This window comes from Numenius arquata, chromosome 20 (genome assembly GCF_964106895.1).
Source record: "Numenius arquata chromosome 20, bNumArq3.hap1.1, whole genome shotgun sequence".
NCBI classification, from domain to species: Eukaryota; Metazoa; Chordata; class Aves; order Charadriiformes; family Scolopacidae; genus Numenius; species Numenius arquata.
Window position 1 is genome coordinate 6,939,320 of NC_133595.1, and position 24,065 is coordinate 6,963,384.

General features: G+C 41.7%; 1 protein-coding gene across 2 annotated transcripts; it reads right to left on the reverse strand.

Annotated features, from left to right (window-relative positions):
• Positions 1–915: 915 nt before the first annotated feature.
• NADK (NAD kinase) lies at positions 916–22,868 on the reverse strand. 2 transcript variants are annotated; one of them, XM_074161599.1, is made up of 12 exons: positions 22,721–22,868; positions 17,891–18,104; positions 13,570–13,653; positions 9,733–9,862; positions 9,080–9,188; positions 8,768–8,853; positions 8,380–8,482; positions 7,416–7,567; positions 6,801–6,900; positions 6,031–6,188; positions 5,190–5,272; positions 916–4,124 (listed from the first exon to the last, which is right to left on the reverse strand). In XM_074161599.1, the coding sequence occupies exons 2-12, from the start codon at positions 18,061–18,063 to the stop codon at positions 3,977–3,979; spliced, it is 1,326 nt and encodes a 441-aa protein (XP_074017700.1). In that variant the 5' UTR covers positions 18,064–18,104; positions 22,721–22,868; the 3' UTR covers positions 916–3,976. The 2 variants fall into 2 exon arrangements, with proteins under 2 accessions (XP_074017700.1, XP_074017701.1); XM_074161600.1 differs by lacking the exon at positions 22,721–22,868 and having other exon boundaries at positions 9,080–9,185; positions 17,891–18,063.
• Positions 22,869–24,065: the final 1,197 nt, after the last annotated feature.

Genomic DNA, 24,065 nt, shown 5'->3' on the forward strand with positions numbered 1-24,065 from the left:
TGTGCTCCCTTTATCTGCACAGCAAGGAGACGGCGGAAACAATTCTATCATTAGAAGGAAAAAAGTTAGGATTACATTCAAACATATCCCCCCCAAAACAGAAATGTATTGTGCCTTGGGGAATTAACCTTTGTATTTTCACAGAAAAAATGTTCTTACTCCTGATATAAACTATCTCAAAAGAATCATCTGTAAAATGAGGGTCCAGTCGTGGCAGTGCCATTTCCTGGGCAATAGCGTGCCACTGGCACAGAGGTGCCGGGTGATTGTTCTGGCCCTGGCCAGCAAGTTTGTCACTAGCCAGCCACGAGGAGATGGAAATCTCTAAGGTACCTTGTAAAGCAAATGAACTCCATTTAAAAGCAGCTCTATTACCTGCGTAAGGTAATAATCCCATTTATCTACCATTTGACCTGCATGAACTGGTGGAATCGGTTACAGATTCATTATGAAATCATAAAACTACTCTTAATCATAACAATTAGCCACAAGTTTCATGGAAGAAGTGTTTAGAACTTGGTCACAAGGTGCAAAAACAAGGATAGAATGGGCATTTAAACCGCATTCTCAATTTTAAATTTACTGAGTATCCAAATAGCTATCTGAGATTATTGCCCTTATCTAGTTCTTCCCTCGTTTTTCTACTCTTGGGCCCTCAAAAAAGTAGTTTCTGTAGCCCAGGTAGTTGTACACAAGATTTGTTCCAACCTGCGCAGCAAATCCAGCTTGTATTTTGGAACTTTGGAGAAAAGGCTGGCGTGAGGCATACACACTCAACCAAGGCTTCGGTGTATTTCTAGAAAACAGATGCTACTGCCCCAGGAGACAACGTGCCACAGCCCCACCCCGGACATTCCCCTTCCCAGCAAGTGATTGTGTATGATTGCCTGATTTTATATTCTCAGCAGTCAAAATCCAACTTTACAAAAAGATTTTATTGAAAGGATTGAAAAATATTTGTTTTCAACAATATTTAAAACAAGTTTTCAAAGCATTAACAGTAATGTAACATGATTTTTCCTCTTTTTAAAAATTCAGTACACTGCTTTAGTCCGGACTACATCAATTGTTAATAACTTCTTAAAGTTCTTAAACTCTCTACTAGAGAATAACTTTTTTCTTTTTTTTAAAAAAAAAAAAAACCAACACACATTAATTTCCAAGCTTCCATTTTGGCCCTTTGTAGACTGGAAAGGGTTTATAGATGCTTTTACAAACCCTTATATTAGAAACACTGCTCTTAATCAGCAAACCCCTATTTTACTAGTACAGTTTAAACAAGTTACTTTGAGTAAGCTACATCCGCAAAAGGAGCTTCGATTGCCAATATCACCAAGTCTCACTCCAGCTCTTCCCTGCCCAGCTGGGGTTTGGGCAGAAGTTACCCACACGTTAAGCAGTTAAATACACCCAACTCCAGCGCTGTTTAAACCTCACCAGTCTGCCTGCAAATTGCTGCTTTGCAGAGTAAAGGCCTTGAAAAGGGACTTTGTACAATCGGATAAATCCGTAATGTATTAACACAATTTGGGTTGTGTTTCAGTGTAAAGCAGCTGGTACAGTTAGAACCAACGCGGCTTCTTGAAGAAAAAGCCAAGACTAAAGTCGTCACGTGAGTTCCCAGCTGTCAGTGACGGCAGCTCTCCCCGGGCCTGACCAGTGAATCCCCACGAGGTTGTCATCGAGCGGGAACAGTTGTAGGAGCAAAACCGGAGCAGCCTCAAAGGCAGTGAAGCCATCGCTGTACCTGATAAATTTACAGACAACTCCTAATCTACATCTAATCTAGAGAAAGTAGTTAGGTAAGGTTTCATTACAGATTTCATGACCTATGTACTCTGAAAATTAAAGTTCGGCAATTTAGCCAATAATAGATTTACTATTATAAAAAGCATAAATAAAAAGTGCTGAATATAGTTTTATCTTTAAAAAAATACTAGATAAGGCTCATTAATCATTTCGCCTCACTTCCGCAAAATGATTTCCACTTCCTAGCGTGCCACTTAACAATCCATTTACAGACCCACTATACCCTGTTCCTTTCCTCAATTATTGCATGTTTAAATAAAATAGTTTCAAAGCAAAAAGTCTGACACTTCTATAGTTCAAAAAGTAAACAGTTATTAAATAACTGAATACTCCCACCTAGGAAACCCGTAAGCAGCTTCAAAACAGTGACAAAACAATTACCGCAGATTCAAGTGAAAGATAAATCCCAAAAGCTACCTGGATATTCTCCAAGATATCACAAAATTTGTCTATTTAGACCAAATCAAACCAATATGCTATTTTACAAAATTTACAAATGGAGTATTAATTTATATTAACATATTTTCATTGTGGTTTGTATCATTAACCAAGAGTTTGTGTCTCTTTTACGGAAAAGTGCTCTCATCTGGATTGAACAAAATTAGACAGACTAGGGCACAGGCAGGGTTCGGAAATTAATCCATTTCCCATTCCCACTTTGGACCACATAAACTACATCAGACAAGCATGAAAAGTTCAACAGAGCTGCTCTCTCCACTTCCAAGGAAATCCCACCTTCATCAGTAAAATCATTCCTCCGCGATATTATGCCGTAGGCTGAAATTCAACAGATAAATGTCCGTTCCGTTAATGACCAATGCGGCAAGACTCTGAAAATGCTAAAGTTTGGATGGTATGCTGATGAGACTGCACCACAGAGAACATAAATGTAAACATTATACTTGGGTTTGATATTTTTCAGTTAAAGTACAGTACAAACCCTTTTTTTCCCAACTAGGATTTTTTTTTGTTGGTTTTTGTTTTTCTTTCATAAAAGCACATACAATAAAATATGTACACAGAGAAGTTAGAAACATTTGAAAGCATCTTAAAAAAGTAAATACGAGACTTAGAGTATCTTGAGTGTGCTGAAGGCACCGTTGCTGCTCTGCTGGGAATGTGTCCTGGTTTGGCAGCCGCCAGCGCAGTATCCCTTCCGCGTGGCTCAGCACCGAGAGCTGGGAGGTACCTGTGGAAGCTGAGGGCCTGCAGGGCCTACTATCTCCTAGGGGATTCTCCTTCTTCAAGACAATAGTGGAACTAGACAAAAGAGTAGTAATTGAAGTCCAGATTCTTCTTGAACATTTGGAGAATTACTTTTTTTTTTTTTTAACTTTACAATCTCTAATGCTACCATTTATTCCAGAAAACCAAGGCGTTGATGATTCCCACCACCAGGAACTGCAGAGCTGCAAACCAGCTCAGCTACGAAACTGGAGATCCCTGTAATAACCCGCTCAGCCCAGGTGACAGCTCGTCCTGGGTATTTACACAGCGGTGACAGCCAAGGGTCAAACACTGTTCAAAGGGGCATAAGAGATACACATGTATATAAAAATTATATATACTTTTTTTTACTAGTTCCATCTATTCATAAAAACATTCTTCAGGGGTATTTCTTCAGGGTGTGTCACACTCACAAGGAGAAAGTATTTTAAGCGCTGCCTTGATGGGGAGCTGTTCTGAGCAAGCCGTAGTTAAGCTAACAAAGAGGAGCTTTGTTTTTTAAGAAAATTTCTCAGAGCCTTTATGTGCATAGCAGTCTCCAATGGAATTATAAATATGCCAAATTAAACAGACTATTGCAATGCCACTTTTCTATTAGGTATCTACATTCAGCCTACCACGTTATTGGTAAGTTAGAGGTTACAATCAAATCTACAGATGCGGTTGTCAATACCAATCGGAAATAACCCATTTTCAGATTGCTCATTTAAAGGAAATTCAAATTGGGTTCCAACCATCGGAGCCTAATTTCTTCCATTCCTACTCTTGGTGGACAGGAAGTAGCACAATAATCTCCAGCCATCAGCAGATCAGACAGATACAACCACTGTGTGTGTCTGAGATGGTGACCACACTCGTCAGCCAAAAACCCTAAAAGCCCAGGCATATAGAAGGGATATTGCCACTTTCCATTCCCACGAGTCTTGGTAGACGTAGACACTCAAAATTCTTCTTCTTCAACAGCAAAGTTATTTTGCTTCTTCCGAACATTCCAGTGTAAACACTCGGCCAAGCTTTCAAACCAGTCGCTCACAGGATCTCGGAAACAGATCGAAGGAAGCGGGTAGCAAGAGGTAGTGATGCTAATACTGCAACAACACAGGAATAGCCCAGGTCAGTCAAGGGCAATAAACAGTAATTTTAAAAGAAAAATAACCTTCTCTTCACTAGCTGCCATAGTGCTGCGTTCAGCCCCTTTGCTGAAACGGGGAGTTTCCGTAGCGAAGCGCTAACCAAGCCTGAAGGCTCATCTCAACAGAGCAAACCCAGCGCTTAACACTTAACAGATGCCCTGTGGACAGCAAAGAGAACGCTGAACCCACTCCAGGACATCCTGCAGTCTTTGGCTGGTCCTCACATCAACAACACGGGGACAAAGGAAAAGGTAAGTCACCACCTTGGCCTTTGAGTCTCAAGTTTTAACTGTAAGGGACAGCACTAAGAAGTCTGGCATCTACCCAAGGGCCAGATCTCATGGTTGAATCCTTGCTACTCTCCTGTCTGTTCCATAGATCTCTCAGCCTCGGAGGGAATACAAACCGTTCTAGATGGAGTCACACCAGACAGACATTTTCCTTCCTGGTAACTTGGACCAAGGTAAAAAAAGAAGTCCCCCTGAACAGCAGTAGTCCCCCTATCAGTCACATGTCACACTGATGCCTTCAACCACCTCCTGTTAGCATAAGCCACCAGGTTTTGCAATTAAAACTTCACACAGAGCGCTCAGCTCACTCCAGGCAGCAGCACTGCAAATGGCCACAACCCGTCCCTAATGAACAGCGTTCACACCGTATGACGTTACTCAGAGGCGCTGCTGACATGTGACTCCTCTTTGTTCACAGCTTCCCAAACCAAGATTTATCTTTAAGTTAAATTTACAGAGTTTTCTAAAGACACATCCGTCTTCCTTGCCAAGCACACAATGTGTACGTGTCTTAACACTTCACTTGCTTTCGTAGGGAGATCTAAAGAACTCAAGTTAGAAATTAAATACTTCCAGTGCAGTTTGTGCTGTAAGAGGAGTTAGGGTTTAGAGAAGCTTGTTTCTCCCCTGCCAGCAACCCTTTTGGCAGATGTTAGAGAGCGAGAGAAGTGCATGAATTAATATTCTCTATACTTATAGAGAGATGCACAATCAAAAAAAAAGGCTTGACCTGTCTCCATGGCATATTTCCTGCCTCTTCCTTCCATCAAACGAAACCCATGCTGTATTCCTGGCATCAGGGGAGAGCATAATCTGAAAAAGAGAAAAGGACTTAAACTTCAGGTCCAAAACCTATTTTTCAAGAGTGAGGAACAAACACCTCCTCCGCCCTCCCTCTGAGTGCAGAATCCACTCTTTCCAACTTTGCAGTTGCACTGAAACTCATAATGTGTCCATGATGACAGCGCAGAGCCCTTCTGAAGGTACAAGCTCTCTCCCAGCTGAAGCAGACTGGGGGCTTGTAACAGACACAGAAGCAGAAAGGGGTTCTTCCTCACACATGGGTATTTGTTAAAAACACACATGAACTAAGTCCGGTTTATATTCAAGTATTACATGCATTTTTTCTGCAACACAGCATTAACAAAAAATACTTAGTGATAGTATTCTATATACCTATATATAGATATATATAGACTATTGCAGATAACTATCAATATAGTGAAAATTTGCAATATTTGTTGTTTTGGCCATGAAAGTAGAATTTTTCATTCCCTTCTTCAGCAGAAGTTATGTAAAATTTTCTTAGTTAGAATGCAAACGTACGTATTCCCATTTTACAGAACGTTACACAACTGCAATCCGTAGGACGCAGCGTATAGTGGTCTGTTAGTGGGTATATTATTTTAAACAAAGATACGTTCTTCAACCAGATTTGATCTGGTCCTCCTACAAATGAAAAAACGCGGGGGAGACACGGCATTTCCTCACCTCTTCCGCTCCGACCAAGTTCACAGGGTTATTACAGAAGTTTTTGACTTGGAAAGAGAAATAAGGTGAGAGAATCTAACCTTGAGTTCCACTCCAGCAGGGACAACAATAGGTCTGAAGGACAAGGAGTGAGGGCAGATGGGGGTGATCATTATTGCAGGAACGTTGGGGTGAATCATAGAAGCTCCTGCTGCGGCTGCGTACGCGGTGCTGCCGGTCGGCGTGGAGACAATGACTCCTGGGAAAGCAGCAAAAATTTCCCTCGCGTTAGCATTACAATCAAGGCGTTATTTTGGAAGGCGACAAAGAAATCGCACTGTTATGAAAATGAAGTAGAGAATGTATCAACTTGTATTTCACAGGAGAATTGCAGTCTGATACACAAGAAGTCAGAAGCTCTTTGCTAATCCTGGCACAGCCCGTTTGTTCTGTGGCTTCACGTCAGTTGCATAAACTTCTAGATCCCGGGTTACGCAACTCTAACAGTGACATTCCCTTTTTTCATCTTTAAAGATGGACTTCTGTATTTCCTGAGTTGAGATCTCAGGCCTTCAGCAAATTCCAGATATCCAAGCAGATTTTTTTCTGAGCTATTTCTTGCCCTTAGCCCTAACATATCACATGCAGAGGGACTGCCACCACTTGCCTTCACAAGTCCATAAACAAAGCTTACAAAACTCTAACGCATTAGTTCCCAGTGAATAAACACAACTATTCTTCGCACACCAACGTCTTCTGTCACCAGTCAACTGAAGCTTGAGATTTTGTTTCCACGTGAGAAAATCCTCCAGTAAAATAGCAACAGTCTACACACGACCTGCTATCAGCTGAACCCATGGAGCAGACTCACCATCTCCTTGCACTGTTGTTATCAGGTGCCCATCAAGAAAGACGTCTACGTTGGACAGGTAAGACGAAGGACCACGATCCACCACAACTTCATTTAGGACCTGCCACGACATCAAATATTACAGCAGCCCGCTCTTGCTGACTTGGCAATAATGTAATAAATGACAAGCCCAAACGCACTTTCCAGATCTTTGAAAAATTCGCGCTGATTTACTACCTGCCAAGTTAGACTCTCTTTACACCTCTGTCTTATCAAGTGCCAGCTGAAGTTCTTAGATGTTATTTCCAGAAGCTGGTTACGAGCAGCGTGCAAGGGTTTTCTCTTCACTTATAAAAATCTTTGGGATATCCCATTTTAGAACTACTGCTTTGTTTTCAAATAAGAAGGAAGATACCGCTACAGGAAAGTAATTAGCGCTTATGACTGCGGAAAGTAATGATGTGCACCACTTCCTCGTTAATTAGTGCATGTATTGTGAATTAGAGCAACACGGATCAGTCCCACACCACTGGGCTAACATAAAGAAATTAATGGAAAGGGGAAAATTATAATAAAATAAGTACAATTCAATTTACAAGCAGCATATTAGGTCTTTTGTTTATTTTCGCCTCTGACCTGATATTGCATAATTTGCTTGCCCACTTCTTTCTCGAGATTTGCAGACACCACTCCATTTTCTTCTATACCGTTCTGTACTGTCATTTTCTCTCTGTGCTCTTTTACTACTTTCACTTTCAGTCTGCTTCGCAGAACAAGTGCTGCATTGCCTAGAAGTGAAATACAGGAGAAAGTACACAAAAATGATATGCTGGTATAATAAATAAATACCCCTGTCACAACTAGCACACTGTACCATTCCCAATTTCATTCACAAGAGAATTGCCTACGCTTGGCTAAAGCTCAAAACTGATTTTTAGTAGTAATGAGCAAAATTAAAGTCAAATTTAAACCCAGTCCTTCCTCCCTTTACTCATCGTGTCAAAAGCACATTTCAGTTTTATATGGCCATGATCAAGACTGGAAAACTCTGTTGGGCTCGTGTGATCTTCACTAAGGCAAAAGCTAAGCTTAAAGAAAATTAGTGCATTAGAAACACCTACTAAAAGACAACATTATTCAACGTGATCATTTTATCCGTCTTTTCAGGAATCTACTTTGGATGCAACTCAAGTTGCTTCATATTGAAGAAACAAGGTATTTCTTCCCTCAAATCTTTTATTTGCCTGACTTCTCAGTATTTAAGCGCTGCTTGGAGAAGTAGAATAGCACAGGCTTCAGAGCTATGTGTATGTTTAGCTGGCAGTTAACAGCTAACATTTAAGTTCTGCATCATCTCTTACTTGTCTACTCCACACAGGGCAAAGTTATTTCTTAGCCATTTTCCTTGAGAGAGCAGGACAGAAACCAGCACTGAAGGGCTCAATGCAACGCCACACTTTTGTTAGTTTATTATACATTTCTTGTGACTCAATCTTATGGGACAACCTGAAGGAGTTGATTAAGAGAATGTACTAGTCTCGGGAAAAGCTACAGAAAATGTAACAAAGAGAAACACCACACCTCGTCCCCTTAAATTTACCTTCTATAACCTGAGTGACTTGGGACTGAAAATTCTCAAAATTAAATGGAGTAAGAAATCCAAGGGATCCCAGATGAAAAGCCATAACTGGAGGTACACTACCCTATCAATAAAGAAAAGAATTTAAAAGCTACTGAATAAAAGCAATTCATACTTCAACTAATTGCCTGTAAATATTTTGACTATTGATGTAACTTCAACTGTGCATAACAAGAACAACACATTGCATACATTATTTTCAGAAGGTATAGGGTAAAACAGGCTTGATAAAAACCAGAACGAACAGCAAAGGACAAATGCCCAACTCAATAACAAAGGAAAAACAAACAACCTCTTAATACTTCAAAAAGAAAAGAGGTTTTTAAGTCTATTTCCCATAAAGACCAACCTGGAAAAGTGAAGAAGCGTAAAGTAAGGTCCCGTCTCCTCCCAGGCATATGATAAAGTCTATCTGATTGGAGATATCATCATAATCTGGAAGCAACATTGAAATACAGGTTTTGCATTAAGTTTTATCAACAGCCTTAATTTCCGAACATAAAAGAAGCGCAGCGTGCCAACATCGACTCACAGATATAAAAACCCCACAACTGTCTGCAAAAGACACATCAGTTTAACAAACTTGACCCAACGACTAAAAAAATACCAAGACAAATAATCAAGATACTTTGATTTTACTTTCAAGAAGCCCTTACCATACCTTCTCTGAAGGTGCAAAATTTCTTCTTCACTGGTCCAAAATTATCATCATTAGCTATAGCGGGGTCTTCCAAGACTTTTTTTTCTACATACACTATCATATTGTTCTCCTAGAGAGAGGTAAGACAAGCGTGTTAACAACCTCTTCCAATGACAAAATGTTTGACTCTCCTCATAATTTTCCATCATTTTAAAACATATAAATAACACTTTATAGAAATAATCTGCATCTGTCACTTTTGGGGTTTATTTTTATTGTGTGGTCTAACACTCCCGAGAATTCTGCAGCACACACAGACCGTCTAATAAATTAAACTCAGCTTTGGAACGCAGATTACATGAGACAGTAACATCGCTGTGTTTGTTCAAGGCTTAAAGGATTAAGCTTTTTATATCCCATTCCCTGTAATTTAGAACTGCAAACAGAAGGGAGGAAAGTTTTTACTTTACCTTTTTTTAAAGCTCTGTACTTAAATACTTTAAGTATTGATCTTAAGCTCTGAAACAAATTTTACTACTTCCAGTGGCAATGGCTACAAATTTCTTTGCACTACACAATTCTGCACACTCCACATTCAACAGGAACAGTCATTGAGAACAGGTTAGATGTAAAATTTCTACTTATGGCAAAAAAGGGAATTTCCATTTCATTACCTCAGTGAGATACACACAAAGCTCTTTAAAGGGCTGCAGCAGACTGGCATCACGGATCTTTTTAATAACGAGGACGCTCTTGGGAGGTTTGTTCCATGTCAACCGCTGGCTTGCTGGGTCCTGAATGTGCCTAGAGGAGAGGAAAAAAGACACCGTTACTGCATCGTGCTTTGACAACATTCTGGTCTGTCAAGAATATATCCTTAAGTGTAGCTGCACTCAGTCCTAGAGCAACAGAAAGAAGGATGCAACCGTTCATATTGTAGCGATGCTTTTCCCCCATGAAGCCAATCAGTGTTTCACTGTATTAAGACGGCAGCGCAGTATTAAGGTGTCTGCTCTTGTAGCTGCTGCCACGACACGTGCAAACGGGGACAGTGCAAAAGGCTGCACTTGCAACTCTTATTAAAGCCTCATAAATAAAGAGCTTAAACAGGAAGAGGTGCCTGTACCCTTCTGTTCCAGGCAGCACAACTACTACTTTAAATTAAAAAAAAAACCTCTACCTTAAAAAAGTATTTTAAAACTACTGTCTGCCTATCGCCAGGACAGCATTCTAAGACTTGAGAACCTCAAGAATTAAATATATGTACACAAATAATTTTGCAGCTCTCACGAGTGTTCAGTAACAGAACCCTCACGTTGCTCTAATCCAGTTAGTCGATTTAGGAACACCCAGCTGTATTTCCCTTCTTTTATATCTACTTCCAAGCTACGTAATTTCACCGTGGTAATTTGCATATACCAAGCACCTCATCCTTTTCCATATGGTGCACATATAATCCGCAAAGCAAAGCAGATTAGTATAAATGCTGAACAAGCCAAAGTTACAAAGAGATTTGGATTTAGCGCTTCAAGGGTTAAAATAAAAACAGATGCTGCTGCTGGAGCAGAATAACCTGTTCATTTTACTTTCCATAACGCCTATATCCTACATATAAACACAGCAGAATCTATAGATTAATGAAGTAGTCTAATATCTAATATTTACTAACAGTGCAGTCTCTCTCTAAACGCTGTTCCAAAGCACAGAAGAACACCAATGTGCCATGTACAGACTTCCAACATCACCTTATGGTTCAACTCAGTATTTTACACCCAAGAAATCATGGAACAGGGAAGGCTGGAAGGCACCTCTGGAGAGAGCCAAGTCCAAGCCCCTGGTGCAGGGTAAGGGCCTTTTGAAGATCCCTTTCTCGGTCTCCAAATATCACCATGAATCCGAGAAGACTATGAATTTGGAAAGCTTCCTCTGACTTGACTAACCAACCACTAGCTAAACTGAAAATAAAATAAATAAACCAGGAGGAGTTGCATTTCTGTTTATTGCTGCCCAGGAGCTGCAAGGGAACTGAAGCTGCAGCTTTACATGCTATTTCCAGTACAAATGGTGACTAAAATTAAATTCCTCAGATCTCAATACTGTTAAAAGGCAAAAAAATACATGTAGAGAAACCACTCCAAAACCATTCCAAGATGACCAGACTCTTCTAAAGGCAGCAAAGAACTAAAGACTGAGGCACTGCTTCTCACTTAATAAAGCTACAACTAACAGATCTCACTCAACCGAAAGCCAGTCCGCCTGTTCCAGCTGTACTCACCAGTTCCACGTCGTTCTACTAAATGAAAGATTATTCATAACATGCTTTAAGATCTTCATGTTTCTTCCCAGGGGTCAGGCAAGTGCAACAGCTCCAAGAAAAACGGCTGAGGCTTTTATCACTTATTAATAACTTGCTATCTCAAAAGAAAACATTTTTCTCTGAAAATTTTCTTTTCCCCCAGTTAAGTATTTCAGTCAGTCCCAATAAAAAGTCATGAGGCTTTGCAGAAAAATCCTGTATAAAATGTTTGTTACAGATCTTCAGAGGCAAGATTTCATAAGAAAAATCCCATTTCAAGAAAAAGTTTAAAAAGAGGTATTTGACCTCCCCTCTCCTCAACAACACAAGCACCTCCTCCTTTTTTCACTGAAGTCACTCAGTTCCTCTGCTCATCTGACCTAAAGCAGGTTTTTCTACACAATAGAGCACTTAGAGACACCAAGACCTTCTCTAACTTCTGCCTGTACATAAAACCTAAAATTTTCTGTTACAGAACACTCTCCAGTGAAGAGAGTTTAACCACTGTAGAGAAGAAAAACCCAAACAAAAAAGGTTTTGCTTTGTTTTTTAAAAGCCACAACCAAGGCCTTACACAGAGTAAGAACAGACATTTACGATCTGGCCTTCAAATAGTCCTTTCCTTCAGTGACCCGAGAGCACCTTTACTCCCCAGCTTGTCGGGACACGGCACAAGCAGACTTTTCCCCGGGAAGCGGCGTGTGCTGAGCGGTGCCTGCAGCCTCTACCCTGATCCTGACGCTCTCCTTATATCCTACCAGCCCGGCCAGCCCCTGGGGTGGAGCGTGTTCGTGCCCAGGTGGGTAAACACCAGTAGCCGGGCTCCCCGGGAGCTGCCACTCTCCAGGCTCCAACTCCAGACTGGACAGGAGGAATGAGGAAGTTTAGTTACTCTAGGCTACAAGATTCCCACCACACCTTCCCAGGAAAAGTTAGGATGCAGCCAACCTGCTCTGAGGAAGATTGCTACCGTTTAAACAAAGATTCAGGCAAATAAATACTTAAATACGTTTAACTGAAAGAACAATGAAATAAAACGTTTTAAAAGGACAAAACTAGGGATCACTCACTTGGTGTCTGTAGAACCCTGACATTCCTCGTTTGACCAAAGACACCATTTATTAAGCATATAATACATGGTGTAAAAAGCAACACTTTTATAGCACCCAACCTACAAAATGAAAAATCTTTATATGCCTGATCACCAGAAGCCAACGCTTATTTTCACATTAAATTTATCAGCAGAGTCTAAAGCAAACTTGCCTTCATGATATTCATACACTGAAAGTGCCATAGATTAAATACAGAAATTCAAACTCCCAACTCAAACACACAGCACCAAGAGAGGGAGAAGGCTTCCTTCAGGTTTCACACAACAATTTCTCCTCCTCTCCTTGTGTTGTCCGTACAAATCTGTGTTCCTCTGGCATTCGGAAAGACCGCTCTTTAGGTATTTCAAGTTGGTGGAATAAACAAAGCGCTACCAGCAGCTGCTCCGTACGGTGATTAGTTTGCTACCAGGGGGTTTAATACACGGTGAGTTTACTGCCAATTATGTTGGAAACTGTTTATTGCAGTTGCCGTTGTTGACATCAAAGCAGGGATTACAGATTATGCAAAACATGTCTAAACAAAACTTCAGTACTTAATACCATTCACGTGCCCTGCTGCATTTTTATGTGGAATGGTTACGTTTTTCTTCCAAAATGGATATACTGACCTGTGAAAAACCTAGTAGATGGTGCGCCGAAGAACACCACATGAATCAGTAATGTAAAACTACTAAAATTAACTTCCTTGTATGTTTGTTACCCTGCAGGAAGTATTCCAACCAGCAAAGCCACTATAAATTCACACTGAAAAATACCGATTATGTCCTATCATACCCTGGGAGAAAAAAACCCAGCGACATTCCAACCCATGTTATACTTCCCAACACGCAGCTCGAGCTGACGCACGCATAGTGGGGTTTCAACTGAGAACGCAGTAAATACAGCCCGGTCTCCTCTCAGACTGACTTTTTAACTGGTCAAGGTGTGATATAAACAGCAGGGCAATTTTGGCAATGCAGACCCCCCAGACTGGCTATCGAGCAACATGAAAAACTCTGAATATGAGGGAAAATACAAACAATGCTGATTTGGGGGTGAATGGTGGAGAAGCAAACATCTTCTTCCACACAGAAGATAATCCCGTTCATTTGATGAGTACTTACATAATCGTTTTAGGATTTTGCAGCATACAGGCCTTTGGTCCAAATGTGGTCACTGGGCATGGTCCGTGCAAGGAGCGTGTTCTCCTAGAGATATAGATAGAAAAATAAACAGTAAGAAAAAGAAATGTGATGACAAACTGGGTATAATTAGCTTCCCAACCACCAAAACCACTTCTTTAAAAAAGCTGCGCTAGGCAATACCAGACGGAGTACATTTCTTAAACCTACGCTTGTGGTTGACCAGCCAACGTGATTTTACAGGAATTACCTATCACTTCTCAAATCTAAAACTTAACTCCTGTACTTCTCCTTGAAAGCGATTTTAATCAGAGCCTCGCTCGCAGTTTATCTCCTCCACATACCGAGTAACCACTTCCTAAATCATTAGTGCCAGGCACATATTCTTCTTGTATTCATTTCATCTTCACTTTGCACAAAGGAAGCCTCACAGCCTCAAAGACGAGGTGGTCAAGTTTTCTCAGGTCAGTTCTGTGAATTTACAGGCTGGCTACGAAGCAGATGGAGACTCCCTTTGTACAAGGAGTCCTGTGGAAAAGACGAGGGGTGATGGTTTGAGTTAATCCAGGGGAGATGCCGATTGGACACAAGGAAAACGTTTCACAGTGAGAACAATCAGTTATTGGAAAAATCTCCCCAGAGGACACTTCTAAGACTCAGCTGGACGTGGTGCTGGGCCATCTCGGCTAGAGCGGGCTTTTGCCAAGAAAGGTTGGACTTAATAAATTCATAAAATGCAAATCCTTCAATTGTAATATATACACGGATATCTCTCTGCAGCACCAGGCCTTAGGTCACTTCATTATGTACTAGTTAGGGCTGCTTAGTTTTTCGGTTTGTTTCCCCCCACCTCCAGTACCCACATTTGTCTTTTACAGATTACTTTCAAAACAGTTCCCTTTTCTTTCCACCACCCGCAAACAAATAGAATCCAGGATTTTGACTTTGCTATTTAAGCAGAGCTCTTACTAACCAAAGCCATTTTTTTCTAGGCATTAAGGTAATACAGAAATTGACAAACAAGAAATCACTGTTGACCGAAATTACTGAAGACTGAGAAATGTCTGTGTTTTTACTGCTGAGAAAGGCTGGGGTAGTAATTCAGTCATTTAAGATAAGGAGTACCCATTAGGTAATTTAATCTCTGTGAAAGTGCATAAAAGACATCCCAGGCTGAGATTAAGGCAGGTAGAGACAACCAAGAGGCAGAAAAAATGCTGTTTGAATAGGTACCAAAAAGAATACTATTTTTTTTTTCATTTATTTATGCAATAAGAGCTAACATGCTCTTTGTCTTCAAACAAACAGCTGCTCTGAAAAGTAATTTATCCTCAAACTTAAATCCCGCCCAGGACAGGATTACTCCTAGCTCTAGGATGAGATTATCTGGACCAAGTCAGAACCTTTCTGCCTCCTCCTTCCCTCCCACCTCCTCCAGCAAATCTGTAAACGGGAGTAAAACTTACCCCAGTTACGTAACTCTTGAAACATTATGTAAATGCCATTAGAATTATTCCATTAAAAAGAACGGGAAATATGCCTTTCCTGTGCTTAATTCAATCAACGCAGGAACTGGTAACTAATTTGTTACTGCCAAGCAATAGATCGTTACTGCACTGCCTTCCATTGCGTCTATTATAAAGTAGCTCAGACCAGCCCGATGATTCACTCTTAATACTCAAAAAAACCTCAGAAATCTAATAAAAATCAAAACCAGATGACGGGTTAAAAAAATACAATTAAGGAATAACAGCAACATCTTATTTATTCCATGTCTAAGAAAATATGCTTGTGTAAGATTTCAGCTCCAATAATGAAAATAAGTGTTTGATTTCCTACATTGAACACACAGAAATGGTATTTGTTTTTCAAATATTTTTTTTCCATCTGTAAGTCCAGGCACGACTAACCCAGTCAGATAAGATTATTACTAAGTGTTTTATAAAGTTCACCTTATTTATATTAAAACAACAAAATGAGTAAGGACTGACTAATTAGAGATTGTGTGCGTGCACCGATAGGTGTTAAGGAACGGTAACTCTCTCTCCACTTGTGAACAACTAGACTTGATATCGGGACAGTTAGATCCCACCCTGACATCATCACCTCCACTTCTTCCTATCCACATCTCACCTTCACGACATTCAAACAAAGTTTTCTCTGCAAGCTCTCATTAATAATTGATACACATTTTTGTTGAGATTTGACCTGGGTTTATTAGTACTCCTCAATCTATGCTCTGTTCAATCAAAAGAAGGTAAAATGTTTGAGGGAACAGAATTTCAAGTTGTTTGCAGTGAGATTGTCTTTGCCAAGGAAGAGCAGCAACGCATGGGAAATTATATATATTTTAGGAAAATACACTTGCCAGCTGAAAGCAGATGGGCAACGACTTCAATCTGAATTACGGTAGAGCAAGCCTGAGATCACTTTCTGACATTCTGAAAAATGCCTCGTGACAATTTCGCACTAAATTGAAGACAGTCAGTGAATGAATGCAGAGAATCTTAATGAGAAAAAAAAATAAATCTCGTAAACAAGGACCCTAATTCAGCCCCGCAATGGGCAGGGTCTACAAAGATCACCTCTAGTTTGAAAAAGAAAAAGTAGTTATTTAGCTAGATAATAATACACAAAAATTTAGACCGCATGGTCTTTTACATAGGTTGACTGAAGTCTATATTCTTAAAGGTTTAAGGGGAGAAGATAAAACCCACCAGTTTTACAGCATGGTTTTAACGTAAAGTCTTAGGTGTTGACTATGACACAGCACCCAGCAGCTGGAACAGCACAGGCAGAGAGCAGTCCTCTGAACGTTTTCCGAAAGCATTAAAGCACACTGACTTTCTGAACTAAATATGCAAAGCAAGTATTTTCCTAACCTTTTAGCCTCTTCAGATAAAGGCTTTTATTACGCCTCCCGTCACCATAAAGCTTCCCCCTGACATCTTCAGCCTCACCCATCTGTGCTCTGCCTCGCGAGAGCGTTCCTACCAGCAAAGCAGGGACTGGACCAGAATTTCAGCTGCTGAGAAACTCCTCCATGAGTCTGTCCGTGCTTTTATAGAGGGTCACAACGTAAAAAAGCAAGTCCTACTACGCTTCCCCCAGGTTCAAGACACACTGCTACCGCAGCACGCTCTTCGCTATTTACAGTGGGTCCAAAGATCACAAAATCAGAAGTCCTGTCCAGGCTGTCCACATGACAAGAGCATTGCATCTAGATTAGAAATTTGGCTCAATGGAAAAATGGGCGTTTCTCACTGCCGTGAGACGATCAGCAAGCACAAACTTCCTTTGGGCTGCCTCACGTTACCACAAAACCCAAATACTCCTACAGGGGTTTAATACACAGCACTAAAGCTCCAGCTGGAGTGTTTGTAAAAGCTTGCAGAAGTGTCTCTACTTTGATTGATTGTTTTTTGAGCCTATGAGCCCTGCAGAGACCTGTTCTGACAGCCAGGCCGCTTGGATTACAGATCTGCTCTTACTCTACCCCCCTCTTTTAACCTCCTGCCTTCACTTTGGACTCTGCCTTTAGAAGTGCATTTTAAGAATCCCTTAGAAGCACCTTGTTGAGCAAGAGGTAAAGTTCTGCCTACTAATTAAAGAACTGGAACCAAGCGTAAAACTCTTCCTTTCTTGTGACCTGAGCTATGAATTAACATAGCTCAGTACAGATGCATTTGTATTTTATTTCTGGAAGGTACTTAAAATGTCTTAATCTAAGTTGAAATACGACAAATATCATAATATTCAAAGTTCAAATCAAATATCATAATATTCAAAGTTCAAATCTACTCCAAGACACTGGAAGTCAAGTACTGGGGGCACAGTAGGTTACTCAAATTTGAAAATTACTAGTTTATCTTCTTAAAACAATAACCTTCGAAGTTCTTGTACTTTAAGAACTTCTAGCTGGAAACACACCCGTACTTTGTTAACTAACTTTCTTACTAAGAAATAATTTCAATTCATGACGCTATAGATAGGAGTTTTATGTGCAGTTCGTCTTCAGAGCCCATTCACATGAATGTCAGTTTAGAGACAGCCACCTACATGGCTACTTCAGAAAATCCCCGTCTTTTCACAGCATGGACCGCAAGAGGATGGTTCACTGATCACCTCCCTCTCTATTTACTTCCACAAAATGCTATTTTTAATTCTGTTTGTTATCACTTGTCACAACTGCAAGACTATGGTTACACAAAAAGAGGAGAAAAGAATTAAAATCTATATAACTTAATTTTTTGTTTTCATTTTTCTTAAAGGTAGCAATAATAAGAAGAACCAAGAGCCATACCGGAATTCTTTGGTGCTTCCTAGGGCTGGTGAAGCTGACAAACTTCGTGACTTCGCTCGCCCCCGGCTGGTATTGCTCCACTCCTCATCATCATGACACGTTGAGCAATGATAAGCAGAATCTGCGCTCCCATCAGCCTTACTGGTACACAGCTTTTCTCGATTCATCTCCATAATGGAAGTGAAGGAACCTCAGTGAGAGAGAAATTCAATTCCTGCGGAAAAACACCAGGAGAAAGGGGATAGGGAGGAGAGAGAAGAAAAATATCAGTATTAGCAAAGTAATTGTAAGCAAGTATTAACCACGGAGTTTACACACTTTGATAAACACTTCTCTAAAGGATCTGGGCAATTGAGAAGTTTTTCAAGGAGATCAGAAGCTACTGGAAGGAAAAATGACCAGAATTAAAACACGTATGTTCCCAGATTTAGAAGAGGCTCAATACAAAGTTTTTTCAAGACCAGCAGATTCACATCTCCAGTCATACACAGGATAAAATAAATTTATTTTAGATACTAAAGAGGAAAAAAAGCTTTAAATATTTGCCAGGGAATCAAGCCTCAGGAAAATCTATAGTCTCTTATGAGGTGATACATATACTGAACAAATAAAAGTGGAATACTCTAAATTATAAGAGAAAAAAAACCCTGTCAAAGTAAGTAAAAAAAAATGCAATAGAGATAACCTTAATAAACTTCAGTTCTTCACAAAAATGAGATTAATACCATGCTGAGAAGAGACAAAAACAAGTTGGAGAATGATACCAAAGTTCTTAAATCATTTGTGACAAACTGAGGAGATGGTCCAAAACAAACAAGATGAAACAAGGACAAATGTGAAATATTTCACTTCCACAAATAATCAGCACAAATAAGAGATAAACAGCTGGCTAGACAGCAATTTTGCAGAAGTAAAAAAAAAAAAAAACACAAAAAACCACCTCCAAAAAACCCCACCCAAACAATAAAACCCAAACTTTAAATAGCCATCCTTCCCCAAAAACACTAGAAATCCCACCTGTAAGTTCTCACCATTATTTGAATGGAGCAGAAGCAGCCTTATCCCAACATAAACAGAAAGCAACTTTCAGGGTATGAATAAACACTAAGCTATAACCAAATAGAATCTAAGATACTGAAGCCTAGAGGAGCAGTACATCCCTCAATTGTTTTCAACACGGAGGCAAAAGTTAGTTCCATTAAAAATTTGCAGATGTTTTTAAAAGAGTTTCATCACTTTGGATGCGCTTCCCACTGTATCCTGTAGAGAACGGACCATAACATCACGGTAACCATTAAAATGGACTATGGCCCTGGAAAATACTCACAGAATAATGGCATTTGGCTGTAAAGTTACCAGAGGATGACAATCTCCACAATTTTACAAGTATTGTGTTTCCCAGCACCCCAACGTTTAGATACCAAACGCATCAATGAAATGAAGTTGTAATTTTAGAATGAGCACTGGCTCATTACTAAATTAAACAGAACCACCATCTAATCAAATTAGAACACACTTTTGCTCCTACTGCAGATTAGGGTTACCCTAAGAGAACACCGCTACAGAAAGGCACAGTTACAGTCCTCCATTAATAATTTATAAGATCCCGTGCCTGTAATGATATCAATGTTTAGTTGTTGGCTACTCATTGCTGTGACCGCAACTTGGGAAATAGTCATTTCAACACATTTATAATTTTTTACAACTAAAATCAGAAAAAAAAGAGGTCTTTATCTAATAGATTTTAAAATATTTTTTTTTTAAAAGCTATAAAGGAGGATAGAAAACCAGACACTCATTTACCATCTGTTTGTAGCCCCTCACTCTTGTGATGCACTTATTACAGACCTACCAATCAACATATACTAAAAAAAAAAATTTCTCATACCTTAATTTCTACTTTTAAATCTAAGGGTTATTCTTTATAACCTGAAATCCTTTTTGTGTTTGGTATATCTATTTCATAGGGTCCAAACAGGCTTCTCCAGCATCTTTATATATCCAGGCTTCCGCATACTTTACCATCTTTCTGACTTTTAAGGAATTACAGATCTGACTGTATCTTTACTGGAGTACCGTGCTCTTAGCTAATATCAACCAAAACTATTACAGTGAATCAAAGTTAATGCTTAGTGTACAGGAATACATTGCATTTTGTAGAATTAGCCAATAATATTGCTGGAGATAATTATTCAATGGAGGAGATCAGCTCCTCAAGAATAATCCAGACAGGAAAGAAATACACTGGAACCAGTGGAGGAGAAAAAGCAGATACCAACAACCACTGCAACTGTGTTTTACTACCAAATTTAGAAACCAGGGATTTCCAAAGGAAATTCTGTCCTGAAAGAATCACCCTAGGAAATTTTTATCTCTATCGTTAGTTAGCTCTCAATGCGGACTGCTGCTAAACTATTTCAGAAGTATCGACAGTGGAGATCAGTAGCGAGCAGTCTCTCACCTCCTCTTACCTACCCCCAACAGCATATTTCTCAAAGATACTCATATATCCACATACGCATATCTGCACTACGCATCCACTCTCAAAAATCAGTATTATAAGTAATTATTTCTTTAAAATCTGCAAAATGGGCACAGGCAAAAATGTGACAAGCCCAGGCAGGTAACAGTACAGCATTTTCCTCTGCTTTCCCATTACACAGGTTATCAACTCCTCATTCCTTTTTATCCAAACGCTGGGAGCTTGATCTGGGCCTACGAAAATAAATCTTACAACAACAGTTAACAAAGCGTATGGAAACGCAACATAAGTGAAAGTAGTTTATGGAGAACCCGATTTGTCAGTCGCTTAACAGTTGGTACATGTGCCTCCTACTCCACAGCATCACCCTTAATTAAGAGGTGCAGAGAACAAAAATTTATATGGTAAACAATAAATAAGGTGTGTTTCCATGTGACTCTGTCTGAAGTATCGTCATCTGACAGATGCTGCCAGTAAAGAAAATCAGATTAGCATAAAACTAGAAGTAAGAAGGTGTACAGACCTGCTAAATACAGCCTAAGAACTCGGTATTCCTTCCATGTAATACTTTCCAATTCTGGATGTTTTAACTACAGCTTAAACCACGTACTGTTTAATTAACACTCCCTCACAAGACCTTTATTAAATAAGCAGACTTGACATAAAGACAAAACTATCACTGAACAGCTTCCAGGATTGGATCCAAAAACTTTTAAGCACATGTCAACAAACTGGTGAAAAGGCTGCTCTGGACTAAGTCACATTCAAAATAAAATAAAATAAAATAAAAAGTTAAAAAGAAGTCAAAAAAGGTATTTAGATGTTCAGCATTACAGAATGAAGGATGACTGAGAAAATGTTAATATTTAATATCAAATTTCCGTGACGGTGACACAAACTAGCCAGTTGAGTCACCTCATAGGTATCCAACTTTTTATTGGAGCTTCCCATCTTCAACTTCTCTGTCGTTATAAACGAACGCTCCCAGGAACCAGAACTTCCCAGAGGTTTCATCAAACCATCTTTATACAGAAGGACACCAGAATGCACCCAGAGCTCTGCTGCACCGCTCAGACTGTTATTTTAAAACAAACTTGCCCTGTCAAATGCATCGCCCTAAATCATCACGATTAGAGGATCACTGCAGGGTCCATCCCCACCAAATACTCACGCTACTTTTAATGCACCTTCAAGACTGATTTCTTAGAAATTGCATCAGACATTCAAAACTCGTTTTGTACCTTGTAGCAGGGTATGAGAGGACAATGTTATAACCAAAAACGGTACCACTTGCCCCATTGCTACAGACCCGTGTTTGCTTCATCACTTAATTCTGCGAAGAAGTTTTTTTTATTATTATATTTTGCTAAAGAAAGCACTCCAAGAGAGGTTACACGCACACGACTCCATCCCTAAGGCACTACACCCCCTCCCACCCAAGAAAGAAGGAACAACCGTATCAGGTAGAAAAACTTTCATTTTGGTTTAGTTTAGAATTCCATATTCTAGTCTGCCTGAAGGGGGAAAAAAAAAAAAAAAAAGAAACACAAAATAATAATTCATGTTGAAATATAGCGGGCTGCCAGCAATTGAAATGTAGCAGCATTTTTTTGATTACACACTCAACTGCTATTTCTACTAAAAAGCAGGCAGGATGACTATCACGTGTTAAATACCCAGGGAAAACGAGTCCATTTGTTAACCCTTCTGCTTCGGAAAGATTCTGTACGCATCGTACGTATATTTCATGATTTCTATTTTACTAGCGGTATTTCGTCAAAGTAGTTTAGATCCTTCTAAACTCAGGGGTCTCTCCCTCTCTCTCTCTCCCTGGGGAGAGCATCTGTGGCTGGTCTCGGTGCCCAGCCCGGCCCAAACCGCGACACCCACCCGCACCGCCACGGAACGGGCGATAATAACCTCAAACCCCATGGCCACCCCTCTGCCCAGAAACGGGGAGGTTCACCAGACGCGGCGCACGCTTGCGGTGTGACCGGCAGACCGACGGCGGGCCCGATTAAGTGGTTTTTACTCGCTATCCCTTCGGGACGCTCTCCTCCCTCAGGGCTCCCCGCCGCCGGCGCTACTCCTCCCGCTGACGAGCCCTCCCGGCCCCGCGGGCGGGACCTGGAAGCCCGTGGGGGAGACCGACAGCCGCCGGGCCGGGCCAGGCCGCCCCGAGGGAGCGGGCACCGCGGCTCCGGCCCGGGCAGGGCCGCCCCGCAGCCGGCCCCCCGCGGCGACACGCACCGGGGACACCGGCCCCCGCGGCGGGAGGGCCCGCTGGGCCCGGCCGAGCTTCTTCCCCCCGCCTCAGCCCAACCGCCCTCTCGCCGCCCCGGACTCACCGCGCCCCGCGGCTGCTTCCCCTTCAGAGGCCGGAGCGTCGGCCCCGGCGGGGGTGGTGGCGGCGGCGGCGGCAGCTCCCGGGCAGTGAGCGGGGCCGGCGGACCCTGCGCGCCTCCATCCTCCTCTCCCCGCCTCCTCAGCGGCGCCGGCCCCGCGGGCGGGGCAACGCGCATGCGCAGCCGCGCCCCACAGCCCCTGCGCCGGCTGCGGCGGGAAGGCGGCAGTGCGCATGCGCCGTGCGGGATTCGGGGAAAGAAACGGGCATAAACCTTCAACGTTCGCCAAGAAATCGTAGGGTGGTTTGAGGTGGAAGGGACCTTAAAGATCATCTCCTTTCACGCCCCTGCCCTGGGCAGAGACACCTCCCACCACACCAGGTCCCTCAAAGCCCCCTCCAACCTGGCCTTGAACCCCTCCAGGGATGGGGCAGCCACAGCTTCTCTGGGCAACCTGGGCCAGGCTCTCACCACCCTCACAGCAAAGAATTTCTTCCCCAGATCTCATCTCAATCTCCCCTCTTTCAGTGTCAAACCCTTCCCCCTCGATCAGGGAGGGAAGCCATAGGACAAGAGTCCCTCCCCAGCTTTCCTAGAGCCACTTTAGGGACTGAAGGGACGCTAAAGGGTCCTGGAGCCTTCTTTTCTCCAGGCTGAATGCCCCCAACTCTCTCAGCCTGTCCTCACAGCAGAGGGGCTCCAGCCCTCCCAGCATCTCCGTGACCTCCTCTGGCCCCACTCCAAGAGGTCTGTGTCCTTGTGATGTTGGTGGCCCCAGAGCTGGAGGCAGCACTGGGGGGTGTCTCCCCAGAGCGGAGCAGAGGGGCAGAATCCCCCCCTTGCCCTGCTGGGGATGCTGCTGGGGATGCAGCCCAGGATGTGGGTGGCTTTCTGGGCTGCCAGCACACATTACCAGGGCGTGTGGAGCTTCTCCTCCACCAACACCCCCAAGTCCTTCTCCTCAGGGCTGCTTTCCATCCATTCTCCACCGTCATAACAATGTCCAAATCCATCGTAGCATTGACCAAGCAATGGTCCAACTGAGAAGCAACTACATCCTCCTCAGCCTAAACCAACTGCAGACTTCTCAAGGCCAAGCTCTGGCTTTGGTCTGTTCCTGACACTACCACCTCTTTGGCCCTCAGCTCTCAGGGGGCCAATGGCAAGTACAGGACCGGACACTTCAATTACAGCACATTTTAGAAGGTCCCAGGTGTGTAACATACATAATCTCACCTGTAACATGTAATCTAAGGCCAGGCACAGTCTTGGATTTCAATTGGCTTCGTTTTCTTTCTGCCCTTTAGTTGGTGCCCTGCCTTTTAATCACTTTGCTACCGCTGTAGTT

What these genes read in the sequence shown, in the direction of transcription:
- NADK (XM_074161599.1), bottom strand. Translation starts at nt 18,063, where the DNA reads ATGGAGATGAATCGAGAAAAGCTGTGTACCAGTAAGGCTGATGGGAGC. An exon ending in TTTGTGTGTATCTCACTGAG is followed by an intron (nt 9,189 to 9,732) that starts GTAATGAAATGG and finishes ACCTCTCTCTAG; the next exon opens with GAGAACAATATGATAGTGTA. An exon ending in AACAACAGTGCAAGGAGATG is followed by an intron (nt 6,189 to 6,800) that starts GTGAGTCTGCTC and finishes CTGCTTTCCCAG; the next exon opens with GAGTCATTGTCTCCACGCCG.